Source organism: Phasianus colchicus, chromosome 4, assembly GCF_987193195.1.
Source record: "Phasianus colchicus chromosome 4, bPhaCol1.hap1.1, whole genome shotgun sequence".
Taxonomy (NCBI): domain Eukaryota; kingdom Metazoa; phylum Chordata; class Aves; order Galliformes; family Phasianidae; genus Phasianus; species Phasianus colchicus.
In genome coordinates this window covers 70813857-70832793 of record NC_143439.1, presented here as the reverse complement: position 1 = coordinate 70832793, position 18937 = coordinate 70813857, and the positions used below count along the sequence as shown (strand labels likewise).

Sequence of the window (18937 nt, the reverse complement as noted above, 5' to 3'; positions counted from 1 at the left end):
TGTGGCTTTTAGAAAGCAATATCTTTTGTCATGCCTGGAGGCATTCAAGGCCAGGCTGGATGTGGCTCTGGGCAGCCTGGTCTGGTGGTTGGTGACCCTGCACATAGCAGGGGGTTGAAACTAGATAGTCATTGTGATCTTTTTCAACCCAGGCCATTCTATCACTCTGTGATCTGATGATGTGGTGTATAAATAGATGTGACCCACCTCAAGTAAGAATGAGACAAAATCAATGGCAGAACACAAACTTTGTTTTAAAATCCAAGTGTAGATAGATTCAGTGCTACACTACAGAAATCAAGTTAATTTTTGGTTTCACCTATCTGTGGTTCAGATAACTTATTTATAGCATGAGCCCTATTCCCAGAGACACTACTGTACAAATCTTTCAGACAAGTGCTCGGTTTTTTTGGGAGCCTATTGTCAGCTCTGCTTCTGGCAAACTCGACTGCAGCTTTTTTTTTTTTTATTTATAGATGCTGAACCCATCCCAGAAGGTTTTTCTCTCTTCCAGTTTCTGTTTATTTCTAAAACAGTCTTCGAGCTGCCATCTGGTAGCAGGTACAAAGCTAAAGGTTGTGCTATATAACTGCTGAAGGGCTTTGAAAGCACTGCATTGAGTTTTCTAGTCCAAATAGCAACATGCACGTCAGTATTCAGTACCAAATTGCTGCTTACATTTATTTCTGCAGGCTGATATGCATGTGCATGTAAATGGGTTATCTCGTTTTTAACTTTACAGTGTCTTCCCCTTTTGAGTGCACATTGAAATCTGTTCTCTGAAAGGAGATGCATATCTCCTATGTCTGTCTGGTGTGCTCTATCAGAGCTCTAATAGTTCTGTGAAACTAAGAAACAGCTCTTGTCAGCATGTGTGAGAGTAAAAATTACCTCCTTTAAACGTTGAAACTGTTGCACTGAAGTGATGATAGCAGAGGATCAATAAAAAGGTAATTAAAAAGCCTCTGTTCATTTCCATTGTGGCTGGCGCTATGAGTTGCTAATAGGATACTAATTGCTAGGAGCAAGCAAAAAAAAAAAAAAGGAAAATCTGTTTCATAATTAAAAATGAAATTCAGCCGAGTTGCAGAGATTGGTCTGTGCCGCGCCACTGGGCTTGAAGCCTGGGGAAACTCTATCAGTTAATTGCTGTTAATAAAGCATTAACATTCTCTGTGCTTTATATAAACGAAGAAGCTCGTAGACCAGATGCATTGCAGAGCGCAATCCATTTGAAATGTCTGTAAAATTACATCATAAAATGGAAGTTAATTTATTATAACAAAATCCTGCTGCTTACTGTCTTCGTGGCTGGAATCATAGAGTCATAGAATGGCCTGGGTTGAAAAGGACCACAATGATCATCTGGTTTCAACCCCCTGCTATGTGCAGGGTTGCCAACCAGCAGACCAGGCTGTCCAGAGCCACATCCAGCCTGGCCTTGAATGCCTGCAGGGATGGGGCATCCACAACCTCCTTGGGCAACCTGTTCCAGTGTGTCACCACCCTCTGGGTGAAAAAATTCCTTCTGAAACTCCTGTTTGTATGAATGTTGAAGACTTGAAACTAGCATTGTGTTTAAGCCATGCTCTTACTGTGAGCCTCCATGCCTCTTGTTTTCCTTGGGTTCAGTTTTCTCTGCCTGGTGAACTGATGTTCTGAGGATTATAAGGGTGAGAGAACTTCTCATGCTTCAAAGGATTTGGCTCTTTCACTTCAGTGTTTCAGAACTGGAGTTCACAGTGAATTTGCAAAGGAGCATGCTACTTTTCCAAGACAGCTTGTCCCTGCAGCAGTCCCACAACCTTTAAAGGCTTTTGGTTTGAAAGGGTGGGAATATAGGATTCAGTTCAGATGGTTTTTCTCCCTCTTCTCACAGCAGAAATACTTTGCACTTTGTGATCTGTCCTGAAAGTACAGCCAACAGATCTTGCTGTAGCAAAGGAGTTGTCTTGATATGCCACACTTATCCTTGAGCTTTGGGTGAGAGAGTTGGAGGATGCCCAGCACTGTACAGAGTGCGATCATGAGCAAACTCTTGCCTACAGGCACTGTGCACTCTTCTTACTAGAACAGGGTTCTGGAAGTATATTGGTGCACGAGGATGAAACGAAGGCTGGCTGTTACGTGGCACAGCAATAAGTGACACTGATCAGCCTGTTAAACCTTGTAAATAATCACAGAATGGCCAGGGTTGGAAGGGACCTCAAGGATCATGAAGCTCCAACCCCAATAATACTATTCTCAAGGTACAGTAAATAAAGATTGATGACTAACTTTCTTGCTGTTTAAATCCCACTTCCTGTTCATTTCAGTTCTGTTTTCAGGAATTTGCTCTCTTCCATGTTTGTTCTTTCTTCCCCTCTAGAAGGCATTGGATCAAGCTTTGACAAGCAGTGGTTCCTGGGGACCAAGCTCAGCTCTCAGCAACAAGCGACGCGCACGGATGTTAAACAAAGGTATCCAAGCAGGTGAGTTGTTGGGTTCCAAACTCATAGTTTGTGCATTGGCTTCTTTTTGTCTCTTTGGAAACCATTTGCCAACATCTGGTGTAGGTTTCTTGTGATGGGGATGAGCGTGTAGCATTCTTTAAATTCACTTCAAATACTTTAGAGAAAGATGTTCTAATTAAAATGAGCCTTTTCTTGGCCTGCTTCACTAGTAACCAGCTCTCTCTCTTACTGGTATGCTTTGTTAACCTAAACTTATCCATTGAAATTGTAAAGGTGGACTAACTGTGGTTTTTTTTTTTATATATTGTTTTCTCTGCAAGACATCTGTTGCTCACAGAATGTATTTTGTGGGCATATGCTATTTCAGAAGGCTTGCAACTGCAGAGTTTCATATTCCTCTTAGTAATATTTTGGATGTTATATCCCATTTAAAATATAAGCTCATCCTGGTCTGGTGCAGTTTGCATTCAGGTCCAGAAAAAACTGCAGTTCTCTTGGCCTGAATGTAAAGCTATATTTATTCCTGCCACTGTGTCTTTCAGCAATAGGTTTGGAAGTTGGTTTTTCAGGTTCCCAGCAAGGAGTATAGTTGGTTTGGCTCCCACACTTGTGTGTGTGTGTGTGTGTGAGACTAAGTTTACACCACTTTAGTTATATTTGGATTATTACATATAGTAACAATCTTAATTGTAGATTTGCACTAAACTTAAAGTGGAAATATAAAAGATTTTGCCTTTTGAAAAGAGGTAAAGAAGGCAACCCTTGAGCTTCGAAGTAGGAATTGAAGGCCGCCCTTTGCACGGTGGTGTTGCTGCTGAAGTACTTGTAGCTGCTTTAGAGTAAGGTATTACTGCTTTGTTTTGAACTACAGGAGACTTGGAGATTGTGAATGGTGCAACGAAGAAAAACACTCGAGATGTTGGTGTGACTTTTCCTACCCCAAGAGCTATCCAGTCAAATCAGCGGCCGCGGGATCCCTGGCATCGTGTCGATGGTATTTTTGGAGAGTCAGATGGTATGGTCACAGATCACCAGGCAGCAGGAAGCAAGGGTAAGCAGAAGGGACAGCCAGGCAATTTTTTCATGGAGAAAAGGACAAAAAGGAGCAGACTGCATTTGCCACAAGGTCAGTCCAAAATATACTTTCTGCAAAACAGAAAAGCCGTACATCTTAACAGCAGTCCTCAAGATGTGTGAGGAGGATTGGCTAGAGCACAAATTAGTCACTGTCAGTTTTTATTCTGCTTTTAATGAGTGGATTTTGAACACAGAAGCTTGCTACGCCAAGTGAACTTTCTGAAAGTTTATTATGATGCCATTTTCAACCAAGCTGTTACAGGTAACTTTACCAGTAGAGGTGACAAAAAAGCAATGAAGAAGGCAAGGAAAGATGAATAAGTTAGGAATTATGAAGATGCTTAGTTTTGATTTTCAAATTATAAAAGGTTCTGCTAAGATCTGAGTAACTGGATGCTATAATTTGTATGTAGTGCTTCAGCTGGACTTGTGTCCCTCTTCCAACTAGAGATGTGAGTTTTTTGGGGCTGATGGAGCAGTTTCCTGTTCTTTAATATTTCCTGTCAGTCTTCACAGTGCCATGATGAAATATTTAAAAATATTTTCCTTAGTCATCATCGTTGTTGTAGGGACAAATGATTCTCTGTCATACTGGTTTAATTTAGAATATCTGCTCAGGGTACTAGCTGATGTATTCTAATCTCATTATATATGTTAACTGTGAGTAATTGAATTCTTGTATACATACTTAACATTTACAAGATGTACACTATTTGCTCTTCAAAAATATCTATATATATATAAAAAGCCATAAGGTTTAGGACAGCACATAGGCTCCTTAAAAACGTGGAGTTGCTGATAAATAAACCATTCCTTCTAAAAAGAGAGGAGCACACATATAAGAAGCCATTTTGTACATTTCCTAAAGGGTTATTTCATAAAGGCTTGCTGATTTACTGACACTTGGCAAAGGAATTCTTTGAAACCATCAAAGTTGTCTGACACCAATGTCACGCTGAAATCAATGCAATAACTGAAGTGAGTGTATATTGCAGTGTTAGGCATGGACTGTGTTAGCTGAGATCTTGGGCATGAAGGGCTATAGACGAGGATGGAAAAGGGGCATGTGCATTGTTTGCATATCTTCATTGCCTTCTGTGATCTCTTCAACAGGGATTTCATGGTTTGTCCAAGCAGAGGACTTGAAGTTTGAATCTAGGAAAGAAAACTGTTCCAATTCCATCCCTGGTCCTGGTTCATCTTGGTTTGAACCGTTCACCACCACAAAGCCCTGGAGAGAGCCTCTGAGAGAGAAGAACTTTCAAGAGCAGCAGTGCAGCAAAGTGATTCAGCCTGCAGTTCCAGAAAGAGATGCTGAGACCAGGCCTATCCAGCCATTTGTGAAGCTTACGTTGCAGGTAAAAGCATGCTGGGATCTCTGTGTCTTCAGCACTAATGCTGAGTCTTGTGGAAGCACTTCTTATTCCTCTTCTTTCTTCTTTTTCCTGACTGCTTTGTATTTACAAGAACCGAAGCAAAGAGAGGTCATCAGCCTCGTTTGCTTGTGGCAGCCTGGCTTTGCACAGTATAATAATCTGTTTGAATTGAACAGTGTGGAGGGAATGTAGGAGAGGAGATGTCAAGTCATTCTTGCTACCATGCAGAAATAATAGCATGATGTACATAGTGTGTAGTTAAAATAGGCTTTAACTCATGCATTGCAAGCAGCGTATCTATGTATATTCATCTATGTACATATAGTGTACACTGCAGATCAAATCAAGTGTCACCACTACACATCTGCATTTTTCCACAGATATTTAGTGTACATAAGTATTTTTGTAACAATAATCTGTAACAAGTGAAATTAAATCTGTAGTTTCTATTTAGGTGCACTTGGGAGGTTCCTTTAAATTCAATTGCATCTATTCCTGTTCTCCTGTTTTGATTATTCTGATTGCAGGGAGTCTGTCTGGCCACTTCAGATTTTGTTTTGTCATCCCATCTTAGGAGGCTCTTGCAGTGCATCGCCCTGATTTCATCTCCCGCTCTGGTGAGCGTGTGAAGCACCTGAAGCTTGTAATGGAGGAGAGGAGAATGCAGAGTGTACTGCAGTCTGAACAAGAAGACCCTTTTAATCCTCCAGAGAAAAGAAAGGGTTACAGGAATGCAAGTCATGTGCTGGCTGACAGAGGTACCTCTGTGTTTCTTCTCCTGATGACCTATAGGAATTAGTTTATTTCCCTGTTCTAAGGGATGTGTGTATTTTTAATAACAGTGTTATGTTTATGTTGTCTATAAAAAGCCAGAAAGTCCAGAAAGGACTAAGGTTGATACAGTGGTTTTCTTTGTGATAAGCAGATTTGCACACTGTTTTCTTATCCATTTAGGTTATCTGATTAAAGAAAAAAGAAGAGCAATTCCAAAGAGTGAGATGGTTCAAAGATCTAAACGGTAAGGTTGAGTAAATGAGTAGGAAAGAGGGATGAATTGCATCTGGGGAAGAAAAGAGGCTGGGGGGACGGCTTGGGGGTAACTCAGCTTTTACAGTGCAAGAAATAGGCACTTTATCAGTCAGAAAACACCTATTGATAAAATCCTAGAAGTAAAACTACTTTGAAATAAGTATTCTGTAGCAGTATCTGTGGTCCAAGCACTACAACTTTCCAAGTACTGGATCCCAAAAGGAGATGAAATGTAGGGTGCTGGAGTGTGTAGTTTTAAACATGATGATAGGATAAGCAACAGTAGTAACGTGTTCCATTAAGGGGAGAGATGAGTAAATATGTTTTTCTCAAAGAGGGTGGTGTAATGCTGGACCAGGGATTCACAGACATGGGAAAAATCTCAATCCTTGGAAATAGAGGTTGACAGGATGAGGCCTGAGCAACTCAGTCTAGCCTTGAAGTCAGTCGTGCTTTGAGAAGGAAATTGGACTAAATGACTTCCAGAGGTTCTTTCCAACCTAAGTGGCACAGTAGTTCAACAAACTATCCATTGGAATACACAGTATATAAAATAGACCCTGTTTTGTATATGCTAGGAGGAAAAAAGGTATTTTATTTGAATGGCCTTTGACATTTAACAGTATTTTTAGGGCACTGATAGAGAGGTGACAAAAAATGGTAAATATGCCAGCTCCCTCAGGAGCACAGTTCCATGTTCTAGTTGAAATGGAAAGGTTTGGATTCAGGTCACTTGGACCTTGTGGTCAATATGTCTGAACTCAAGTATTTTAGAATCTCTGATTTCGTAATACCCAAATCAGCAGGATTTCTATGGAGACTGATTCAGGCAGTCACACTTGGTGGCGTTTTTTTGTTCTTACTGCTGTCATACTCCAGCTCTCAGTTGGATCTGAGAAATAATTTATTCTGTACCATTCTTCTGAAATCTCTACCTGTAATGAGTACAGAAGCTTTTGCTTTTTCTCTGCAAGGGTATAAATGGAATTTCTCATGGTAAATTAGCTAGAGCTAAAGAAAACAATTTTCAATGAATTGACCCATAATGCCAACTTGTCTGCTTCTTGCTTTAAATATCTTTATGGTGGGATGAATCTGTGAGTGGTAAACCTTGATCTTTCACTCAGGGGAGCCCTGGGATGATGGAAAGCATTTAGAGAAGGGTGGTATAGTAGTAAAGTAAAACTCCAAATACCCATTCCCCCCCTCCAGTAGCACTTACATAGACCTGTCATGCTCTGCTGCCCTACTGAAAGATGTCAGAGGTGGAAAGTAAGCATCCAAATGTGATTTACTTCATGTTTTCTGATCAGTATTTGAATTTGATTCCTTGCTTTCTCGATTCTGTGTATTTAGTTGTGTTGTCTGACACCTTCCTGTTAGTTTGTTTTCCTGCTAGCTTCTATTTTGTCCTTTGAAACATGGAAGTGACACTCGAGTCATACTGCCTGAATAGCAGCTCAGTGCCAACTGACACGTTTGCCTCTATCACTGCTTGTACCAGTCTGAAAAATTACATATTTTTCTGTTGGAGTTGGGACTTACATGGCTGTGAAAGATACTCTTCCTCTCTCCTGGGTGGTGGGCTCATTTCATTTGCAGTCTTCAAGATGGAATGTGTGAAGGCACTTTCAGATAATAAGAGTTGAAGGCACAGATGTGTTTAAAATATTCAAAGTGAGCAGTAATTATGGCAAGTTGTTATCATATTGACGTAAGAATGAAGCAGGCTTTCAGAGGTTACCTTAGCAGTATTGTAACAAGGTCTTTCTTTTTCCTTCTCCTATTTCCTGATTATTAAGTCATTATTTTGTAAGGGGACTGTTACAGTATCTATCTTTAGGTATAATGAGACTGGAATTTATGAACATGGTTCAGATCCACCTCCAATAGACCGTAATCTTTTTTTTGAAGCTTTATTGGTCCTTGGCAACCACTGTCATGAATTGAGCCCTATGATCTTAAAGGAAGATTCGAGGGTGGCAATGTCAGCACTGCTATTCCATTATAGCTCTCAGGTCCCTCCTTTAGGTGGCAGCATGTAAAAACAGCCTAGTGTAGCACTCTGACTCTGCAACGAGGACCAGCCACCTTTATTTTGATTCCAGAGCATCCCTTGCTGTTTGTCTCTGCTGTGGGAGTAGTTCAGCAGGGGAGAAGATAAAGCATTGACTTAGACAAGGCAGATAAGATGCCTGAACAACTTAATTCAAGTTACTCTTGTCACAGAGATGTTGCTGTTAATGGATAAGCATGCTTCTCAGTCTGTATACCCCTCACAGCAGTGAGGCTATTCTACAAGATATTAAAACTTCCTTTTGAACCTGGGTGATCAGATCAGCTGTATGGTTATTCCAGTGTTATAAATACTGCTTTTAGGAGTGTGCTACTTGTAAGAGAGGGATGTTATGGGATGTGGGAATTTCTGGTATCCCAACTGCTGTATATTCCACATTTTCCATGTGTGTGACGTTGGTACACCTCCCAAATAAGTTTTCCTTTGATGTGACTGACCAGTAGCCTTTAACAGAATGTGAAGGAAAAAAAGAAGGTGTTTTTTATATCAGTAAGTTCTTTCCTTCCAAGTCACTGTTTCTGTCTGTATTTACACCAAGGATCTATGAGCAGCTGCCAGAGGTGCAGAAGAAGCGAGAGGAAGAAAAAAGAAAATCTGAGTACAACTCATATCGCCTGAAAGCACAGCTGTACAAAATGGTAGGTGTTCATCATCATCATCAAAATGGTCAGGTATTAATATTCAAACAGGTTAGAATACTTTTCTTTTGCCTTGAGGTCATCAGCATTGTAGTAATATTGTGGTATTTGCACATTCCTATGTGTGTGTAGAGAAGAATAACAAGGAAGCATGGGGCCAAGTTGGATGCACACAGAAAAGGCCACGTGCAGTGTTGTGATGGCCAAACAAGGCAGGCTGTGGAGCATATTTAATGGTGTTCCATAGAGAGCTCTTTGAGTTGAAGGCTGCTGTTTAACTCATGGGCTTTAGATGGCTTTAGCCTGCAGGATTCATAGTGAACTTTGCAGCCGTGCAAACACATGAACCCATGTTCAACAGCCCCCAGTTGTCATTCTTAATTTGTCTCCTGTGAAGAATTGGCAGTCCTGATGGTGATTTGTTAGCTCTGGGGGTTGTGGATTTCACATGAAGCATTTGTTTGGCTGATAGCTCAGTGCTGCTGTGCTGGCACTGATGGGCCTGGGATCAGCTGTGGCTGGTTAAGCTGCAGAAGAAGCTGTTATCTCAGTGTGGGTGTGACTGCCTTTGAACTACAAACACTTGACCAGCAGGTGGTTTTCCTGTGCTAGAAACTCACCATACAACCAACAACAGCACAAAGGTGAGGTGAGGGCTACAGGATTTTGGTGAGCAGGAGAAGGAATTGCTGGGGCCGATTTTGCTGTAGGGCTTTGCTGAATCCTGTCTTGTTCTGCCATAGTGGTGACTTCCCTGTAGGGAGCTGCTTCTGTTCCAGCCAACAGCTGCTGTTAACACTTCCTCCTTGGCTGTTCAATTTGATTAACAAATGCTTTGTGTCTGTCTGTTAAGCTCAGGTTTTATTTGTGGCAGATAGACTGTCCTGGATTAATCACAATGAGAAAGATGTCTGTCCCAATCACCTCCCATATGTGCACTTTATTATCTGATCTGATGTGTTGCACAGAAATATGGAACTATATACAGTGAATGATGTGATAAATATCCTGATAAAACAGAAGAGGCCCATCAGTCCCTTTCCTGAAATGCATCTCTGGCTGACTAGTGTATTGCTTTTTGAGCAGTTTTGGGCATTCACATGCTTTGCTTTCTCTTAAGACAATAAAAACTGAAAGATGAGAAACACAGACAGTGTTGAAAGTACTGATGCTCAAACCTGATGTATCTTATCATAGAATCATAGAATGGCCTGGGTTGAAAAGGACCATGATGATTATCTAGTTTCAACCCCTCTGCTATGTGTAATGTTGCCAACCAGTAGACCAGGCTGCCCAGAACCACATCCAGCCTGGCCTTGAATTCCTCCAAGGATGGGGCATCCACAACCTCCTTGGGCAACCTGTTCCAGTGCTTCACCACTCTCTATGTGGAAAAACTTCCTCCTATTATCTAACCTAAACCTCAATGTTCTTGCTGTCTGACATATGCCATAAAAAATAGCCTTCTGCATAGCTCAGGAAGCAGGCAATAAACTGCATTATAGGCTTCACTCATTTAAGGATACACATTAAATTTGGAAACTGCTTTCTTTTTTTTCTGGATCTTTAGCTTACCCTTAAGTTTTTAGCACTGCAACTTGGCCAAGTTGTCCTACCAGAGCTGGAAAAAGTTATTAACTGAATGTTTAAAAGCAAGGGTTTGTAATGGATGTATTGTCTGGGATACCTTCTTAATCTGACTGTGAGTTCTTACAACTGGAATTACCTTAATTTCATGCTATATTTTTGCAGGGTATGCTCAGAACGTATTTTTTCCCCTAGTCTGACAATCTCAGGTCCCAGTATGGTATGGCCTTGTGGTTAATGAGTGGAGGCAGTTGTTGACTCAACTATGTAGCTGGAAGAAGACACAAAATCACATCACAAGTTTTATGTACAGGTGTGGTGTTGATTAGAAGAGGGGATGGTATTGGTGACTCCCAGGTCAGTGCTCAGTGGCATGGCCTGTCCATAATGATACTGTTGTCCTTTTGTCTTTGGGTTTTGGTGGGCAAGCACTGGATGTCTTGATTGGGGAACGATGTATTCATGCCACAGCCACTCCAGGTCTGGGTGCAGCTCAGAAGGTTAACCATGAATGTTAATATAGAGAGCAGGAACCAAACAGCTGGGAACATGGAGCTGTCTTAGACTGCTGCACAAGTTTTTGCTCAGTTACTGAGTGCTTACTCTCTCCTCCCAGCACCAGTGGCTGAACTCTTTGTTATAATGATGACGTGTACTTACATCCTAAATTCATTACATATTGGCTATGATATAATGTGGCTCTGGGGCATTGTCACTGATGATAAAAGAGCAGAAATGTAAGAAGTAAAACCAGGTGTGCACCCCATGGATTGCAGTCCAGCTGGCTCTGAGGATGGGATTAGCTAGCAGTACCAGGTGCATGCTGTTTCTGCAGGTCATCCAGGGCTCACAGGTTAAGTGTGTGTAATGCTTGGGAAAGGAAGAGGTGAATTAAACATCTACATACACTCATCTGTATGGATATGGACAAATACTTGCTAAAGAATCACTTGCCAGTGAAATCCTCACACCAGTATTTACAGGTACAGTTACACCTGTCAATACTTTGAAAGGGAAACGTGCACAGCAGTTTCAGAAGGAGAAAACAAAGCTTTATGTTTTCAGTGTGAGCAACAACTGCTGTTATGTGGGACACACTGCTCCCTGGAGGCAGCGTATCTCCTTCCGTTCTCAATTCCATTGAGAATTTCTTTTTAGCAGATACAGTTTTTTCCTCTTCTTTGTGTGAATGGGCCATTTCCTTTAAAGTCAATGTAATATAGGGACCACAAGGTGTCACTGCCTCAAAAGAAAAGCGTGTGTTTCTGGAGGTGTAAGTCTGAATTGCACTTGGTTGCTGCACGGTGGTATTTTTTGAGTGTTTGTTTTTCATCCCCTTGACTACGTTTTCCCTCTTGTCAGCACCATGTTAGGGTTTTGCTTTGTCTTGTAGCTGCTACCTGGAAGTGGAGCAAAGAGGGTAGATAGCACCTAATTGCTAGCTGAATTTGCTGATTAGATTGCAGAATGGACTGAGAGCTGGAAGGAATGCTCAGAGGCTTCATGTTGTGATCATGGGGACAAATTCCACACTGAGACTCACGTCAGTGGCTTTGCTTTCTGTATGTATAAATATATATGTACATGTACTGTATTAGCATGTATAGTCTGTATACCCTTTGTATATAGTTCATACATGTATGCTGTGTACTGCCAAGAAAGAACAATCAGCATTAGCAGTGCTTCTCTAGAGTGCTTTAACGTCTCGTGTGATTATGACCAAGGAGAACTGAGACATCTTCAATAAACTGATGGTTTTTCTTTTATGAGTGTGTCTGCTTGTTCTAGGAGGTATAAACTCCTGGCCTTTGCAGCACTAAGGGGCACTGTTCCGTGGCATAATGTTCATCAGCTAATATGAAGGTGCTTTCCAGCACTTCAGGCTTATTTCTGACCACTTCCACAGCAGTCAGCACAGGGATGACCCTGTGTTGTCCATATTACTGAGTGGGAAGCAGCAAGGCTGCTTTAGCTGTCCAAAGGTGTGCAAAGAGTTGTTCCTTTGAGTTGCACTACTTGCTGATGCATTCTGGTCAGAACTCTTATCAGCACTAACATTTATGCTTGTGATTTTTAGAGGGGTGAAACTGATCTGTGCTGCTTTGTTTTTGTCTTTCAGAAAATCACCAACCGTGTCTTAGGGAGGAAGGTACCCTGGAACTGATAAGGATCTCCTCTTCAAATAAATGCGTGCTGTGCTTAGCAAACTTGCAGAGAGGTTGATGTGAAATAGATAAGGCAGCAAATATTGTGCAACATATGCTTTGTGGAATTCAGATACATCTTTTTGTACTAATACAATCTTGCCATATTTATAAGTTACTAAAAGATCAGTGATTTGATGCAAATGACAGGTTTTTAAATACATGATGGCTGTGTGTAGTGGTGTTGTGCACTTCCAAAGTAAATATAATTTTGGGAAGTACTTGGCTCATAATATTTATAATTATGTGATTGAAATAGTAGTTTTATATATATTTTAAATAGCTTTTAACAGGGATTTATTTTTATTTTTTTATTTCCTATCTCGATGTAGCAAACTTATTTGTAATATTTTGTACTGGAAAAAAAAAAAACCTCAAACCATAAATAAATAACAAAACAGTTTGTAGCAACTGTTCTAGCAATCATGAAATGTCTTTGCTGTCCTTGCAAATAACATCTACAGAATCCAGGCTATAGTTGCCTCCTGCTCTGCCCAACACAGGTCTTAAGAAATTACAGTGCATCTCTATGACAGCTATTTAAACTGGATGTTATTAGTACCTGAAAGAGTGGAGGGGTCATGACTTCATTTAGTTTTTGCTTGGTTTGCTGTCTTTTTGTATCAACCAGGAGAATCTAATCTGAGGTTTTTAGTTTTATCATGTTGGGTGTTTTTAAGGCTTGCCACTGGGATACTTGGTTATGCACTTCACGAGCATCGCAGTGGCAGAAGATGAAAAATAAAGGTTGTGGTTCTTTGTGGTAGCCCTGAAGTCTCAGTTTCACTTCATTTTGCATCACAAAAGAGTTAACGTGATGTATAAACAGGAAAAGGCACCTGAGGTGTCTTCTGCTCACCTGTGCCTGCAAACAGTGGTTTCCTATTTTTGTACCATGTAGTTTTATGTACTTAAAATCTTCACAGCAATTTATTTTGAGGAAAAACTGCAAGAGTAAATGCTGCATAAAACGAGGCACAACTGAGATCTTCTGACCCATTGTGTCCCCTACAAATCTTGTAGAACTTCTTGTTTCACCAGAACTTCTTGTTTCACCCCTGGCTGAGCCATCCAGCGGTGGCCTTGGCCAGTAACCCCTGGAATTCACATCAGGATGCAGTGAATTAAATCTTAAAATGATGGGAAATAATGTGATTCTCTTGAAGGTCAGTACACCCCACTAAATTACACTAGTCAAAGATTTGGCATAGTATTTTTCAAGCTGTGGTCTGATGGTAGCACAGGCTGTTAAAGCAGCTGTTACATTCTAAAGGAAGGAAATAAAAGTCTGAGAGTATGTCTGGGTGTGCTTAGTAGAATAACATGCAAAAAACCAACCACCACAAAACCAAATCAGTTGGAAGGGTGTGACTGGTTTGGTTTTAGAACCCTGCAGTTAAAAATGTGGTACAGAAATTAACAGTGTTGTGTAGCTGTGATAAATGAGCTCTAAGAATGACTTGTGTCCTTACACCTTTCCAGTTTTCCAAATCTGCTTCTTTTTTTTTTTTTTTTTTTTTTTTTTTTTAACCTATTTGCTCCTTCCACAACCTTCTCTTTGGATGCAGTTTGGATACAAGCTGCTTTGTCTTTGAGTGCTGATCCAGGGCTGGCTTTGTAAGTTGCTGAAGCAGAAGATGCTAAAATTGCTGGTACTAAGGCTTGTCCTGTGATTCCCTGATAAACATATGAATAGGCTTTTTCCCTGCTACAAGAAATGCAGTTGTGTTAGTCATGAGAGATGCTGCCTCACTGAATGCTCATTTAAAGCCACTTAGCTTCTTAAACACACTTTAAACTTTCAGCTGACAGGAAAGGAAACACTCTAAGGGCACTAGTGCTGCCTCAGGATGTGCTTGGAAGTCGTCTTGCATTTGGATAACACAGCTGGTAGTTATTTATACGTCTGCAGTGTGCCCGTGTGTTGCTTCCTTACAAAAGCATAGAAGTCAATCATCAAATACAAATCAAAGAAGGGTGGAGGTAGTCCATTTCAATAGGTTGGAGTCCTACTCCTCGTGTTTTATGCATTGTAAAACCTTAGAGAACAAAAAGCTGCTGTGAACTTTAAAAAAAAAAGAAACAACAAAAAAAAACCTGCAAGAAATAATCCAGTGGTCACCCTAATTCTGTGTATTGTTAGAGTTTTGCAGCGTGTCAGCTTCAGTGAGAAAGAGCTGTTTCCTCATTTGACAATAATGAGGAACCACTGTTGTACCATTTTTCCTTTGCTGGGGGAGAAGTGGTTGCTTCTGTTAAAATCTGTTCTAAAGTGTGTCTGTTCTATTCAGACACGCTTCAGTATATAGGCGCAGTCTTCAGATCTCATTTTCTTATGCTTGTCTTGGGCTGCACAATGTTAATTCTCTTTCTGAAGTACTGTAAGGGAAATGTGCTCTTTGCTTTGCAGAAGTGAAAGTGCTTGGAATTCCAGTGAGACCTGGGAGAAGCTGCCATTCCTACAAACTAAGGGAATGAAGTCTATGGTGAGGTTCAAAGAGCTGAGTCTTCTGCTCAGTCCTTGGGCTGCACCATCCTCTGTCCTTCTCATGGCTTCTTCGTGGTGGATTCTAGTGAAGATGACTCACGTCCTTTCCACTTTCAACTCCTTGTTGTCATCAGGTCAGATAAAGCTTGTGCTGGATGAAAGGCATCTAGTGTTTACAAATCTGTGGAAAGAAGCTGTTGACAGTTGGAGTCATCAGTTCCAAAATGGGAAAACTTCTTTCCAGAAACTCTGGATATCATACTTGCCTTCTGCAAGTGGAGTCATCTCTTCTTAATCCGCTGCTACAGAAAGACATTTAGGGTAAATTCTGAGAAGCAGTAGAAGTTCAAGAGGGCGGAACTATGCTTTTTAGAACCTTGGGGGTGCAGGCTTTGGTTCTTAGTTGATCAGAAATGTTTTTTGATCAGCATTTGCCATACCCACCCCATGCAGCAGTTACTGCGTGGGTGCCAAGTACACGTTTGAGTCTTAGCAACAGTCCTGTTATCACAGCTGCTATCTCATAAACGGAGGTAAAAGCAGCATGGTTGTCTTTTGAGTTGTCTCCAGAAACTGAAAGCAGCTTTGATCTAATGCTGTCATCATTCATATTTACCGTGTTCATCACTGATTTAATGTGACTGCTGATGTTTGGTGTTGGACTGCTTGTGGGTGTGCCCTCACCAAAGTGACCATGAGGAGGGAGGCTTGGATGTCTGCTCAGGTGGTCAAGGAAAGGAAACAGTGGGGGAAGGGCTGTAGAAAGCACCCTTGTGCTTTGAAAGGTGCTTTTTTCAAAACAAGAGGCCTCTCTGCCCTCTCAAAACATTTTCAATTTCTGCTCTTGTCGTCGTTTCCACAAGTTCTACATTTTGTGTTGTAAATGCCATTCTTATGGCCTGGCACACGCAGTTGGGTCCTGGAGGATGGTTTCCTTCTCTGTCTGTCTACACTACTGGTGCTAAATTTGATAGTGGTTGCATGATCTCCTGCAGGACAACGCAACAAAATGACTTTGAAGAGGAAGAAACTGAAGAGAGAGGTTTGCCCTGTGCACGCAGGTGAGCTCGCTGCTTCCATTTGCCTGTTAAAGCATCCGGACTTATAATTCACTTGAAATGAGATTCCTAATTAAAAAGAAATAATGCTTCCTGGCTGCCTGTTCGTTAGTCTGGACCAAACTTCAGTACAGTAAAGAAGGCTTGAATGCATTGCTTCCTTTATGCAGCATCTATTTGCTCACCAGCTGGATGGCTGTATGTGCATAAAGCCTAAACTCATTGGACACGCTCATCGTGATCTTAAGGAACAGATTCAGCTGAGCTGTGGTAAACAGGGAGGACTCTTTCACACAAGGATGGTTTGAAAGTCAAACTTTTCTTAATATTTTTCTCCCTACATCAGCATATAAATGGAATTCTCTGGGCCAAATTAGACCCAGTGGGAGGGTGAACGACCTCCACATGACAAATGAACGCTGCGTTGATTAATAAGCTTCTGGAAGGCACTCAAATTCCGTGGTGATGAGGACAGTTGTAAGGGGACTTGATAGGGAAGGAGGTTTTCTTCTTAAAAAGTCATATTGTATTTCTGTGCCCATCTGCTGTACCCTGGTCTTGTTCTTGCTTTTTTAAAGATACTTTGAACTCGTCGTCTTGATGCAAAAGAATGGAGAGAATCCAACTTGTTCTCCAACTCTGCATTGGGTCTTTCTGCCCAAGTTTGGTTTGCTGTGTCCCATGGAATCATAGAGTGGCTTGGGTTGAAAGGGACCCCAAGGATCACCAAGTTCCAACCCCCTGCCACAGGCAGGGCCGCCAACCTTCAGATCTGGCACTAGCCCAGGTTGCCCAGGGCTCCATCCAGCCTGGTCTTGAACACCTCTGGAATGGATGATCCTTGTGCTGCTTGTTGCTGGCCTCAGCCCAGCTTTGAACCAACCCCTAAGCTTGACAGCCATGACCTTCCTCTGGAGGGAGTGTCTGTGGGGCTCTGAGACCTGCTGGATCTGGGGGGGACACAACGTGCCATGTATGCTCTGTGGCCTCCTGAATGCTCGTGCACGAGGAGGGTGGTTGATGATAGCGTATAATTGTTTTAGTTGGACATGTGAAATGTGATATTATTTGGTCTCATAGAGTTTTCTGATTGATGTCGAGCTGCTTTATTCCATTACAGCTGTCCTTGTCCTTTGCAGGAGGATCCCTAGGAGGCTTACAGTGAAGACGTTTATATTGACCCAGCAGTGATGGAAGACAAAATGTGAGTGCCTGGGCAGCTCCTGTGCCCAACTCACTGTGCTGGTTGCCTCCTTTGGCTATGAAGAATGAATGCCAACGAGGCAGGAAGGAACACCAAGGAGTGTTCTCTGCCTTAATTCCACGGCTGTGAGCGATCCTCCACACGTGCTGCTCTTGGCTTAAGCTGGGATACAGAAATCCCTATTTGCAGTCTCAGCTGCTTGCTGGCGTGACCCAGCTGCAGTCCTGGTCAGTGCCCTGGCTTCTGTAGGCTTTTGTCAGCAGAGATATCAAGTGATTGTGCTGTGTGCTGGGGGAAGGACGCCTGTCCCTTTGCACAAAAAGGCTTTTTATGAGCAGCTCTGGATAACTCTCTGCCATTACGATCCTAAGGCTTGTGCAGGACAAGTGGGTTCTGGTGCTGGCAAGAGGAAGGGAGACTTCTGCTGAAAGAATGGAGGAATGAGGAAGAATAACACTTAACAGATATGACTTCACCATGACTATATGCTACAGCATTTCTTTGGGCAGATGCCTCACGTGTGAATCACTCTGGATGTGCTTTATGTCTTTGGGAAGTGAGCGGGGCTGCCATGGGAAGCCTGAGAGTTCTAGTTTGAGAAGGTTCCCTTAGGTCTCTTCCCTTTCTTTCTGCCACAAGCTGCCCTTTTCTTAGAAAGACACAGCTCTGGGACACTGGTTGTGGTGCCTTCTGATGGCCGACAGCCCTGTCGTTTGCTGGAAAATCTCCTGGTTGTGTGCCAGGATGATATAACAGCTGCACTCACTGAGCTGGGTGGGATGGCACTGCCCTCTCCTTGGGATGCTTGCACAGGTTTGTTCTTTGATGTGATTTTGTTTTTTTGGTTTTTTTTTTTTTCAGTGCCTTGCTGTCCTTCCTATCGTCCCATGAAACTTTGGTAGGAGACCACCTTCAGGCTTTGGGGATCTCTTTATGGGATTCAGCCCAGAAAGATGCTTGGGACAGCTCATGGTGAGAGCAAGAGAGCAAGGCTTTGTTAAGTGGCACTTCCCCACCCCAAAAATACCACATACGAGGGTCTGGGAAGCTGCCAAGGTGCTGCTGAGCTGAGGCAGCCTCGCAGCATCCAGATGTTCCCATCTGCCATCCCACTGCACCTCAACACACGTCAGAACACCAGGAGGCTCTGACAGTGCTGCTGGGCTATTGGATTCACCATTTGTGCTGGGAAACCCCAGAAAATTTCCCTATCCCCTCCTCTCCCACGGTGTCACCTCAGGAAGGGGCCCCTGGAGCAAACTGGACACGTGTGCCTGCAGCTGTCCCCATTACGCACAGAGAGTGAAAGCTTTCAATAAGAGGAAAGCTTTGATTATTACGAAAACATTGACTATTAGGCTCGATCAATATAATTATTAGGGTTTTAATTGCTATTAATGAATCCTTGCCTCGAGCCCTGGTGGGGGCTGAGTGCTTTGGGGGGGGAGGATGGAGGATGTTATCACAGAGCAGCAGAAGCCCTGCAGTTTGGGTGCGTGGGCAGCATCCGTCCCCCACCCCATATAGCCCAGCAAGCCCTGGGTAAAGGATAGAATGCTATTAATGATAATTAATATCGTAAGCACGCTGAGGATTGCAGGCGGGACTCTGTGCTATCTCACCCCGGATTTACGGGGGGGTAGAAGAGGTTATTTTAATACATTTCTCCCCTTCCTCTTTGCTGCTTTTCCATGGGGTCGGTGAGGGGCTGCTGCTGTGGCTCCGCTGGGACGTCCTGGCCGAATG

The 18937-nt window shown here is 42.3% G+C and overlaps 1 protein-coding gene across 6 annotated transcripts in view; it reads left to right on the top strand.

Annotated features, from left to right (window-relative positions):
- The window catches only part of ALMS1 (ALMS1 centrosome and basal body associated protein), a 55898-nt gene extending 41991 nt beyond the window's left edge, over positions 1 to 13907 (top strand). For 2 of the 6 annotated variants that reach the window (XM_090139918.1, XM_031588137.2), the window contains exons 13-19: positions 2369 to 2471; positions 3325 to 3504; positions 4644 to 4888; positions 5481 to 5664; positions 5861 to 5924; positions 8551 to 8650; positions 12357 to 13904. In XM_090139918.1, the coding sequence (XP_089996044.1) occupies positions 2369 to 2471; positions 3325 to 3504; positions 4644 to 4888; positions 5481 to 5664; positions 5861 to 5924; positions 8551 to 8650; positions 12357 to 12401 (921 nt within the window). In that variant the 3' untranslated portion in view covers positions 12402 to 13904. Of the gene's footprint in view, positions 1 to 2368; positions 2472 to 3324; positions 3580 to 4643; positions 4889 to 5480; positions 5665 to 5860; positions 5925 to 8550; positions 8651 to 12356 lie in introns of all 6 variants that reach the window. The other 4 variants (XM_031588133.2, XM_031588132.2, XM_090139917.1 and 1 more) reach the window with 3 other exon arrangements.
- The last annotated feature ends 5030 nt before the right edge of the window (positions 13908 to 18937 follow it).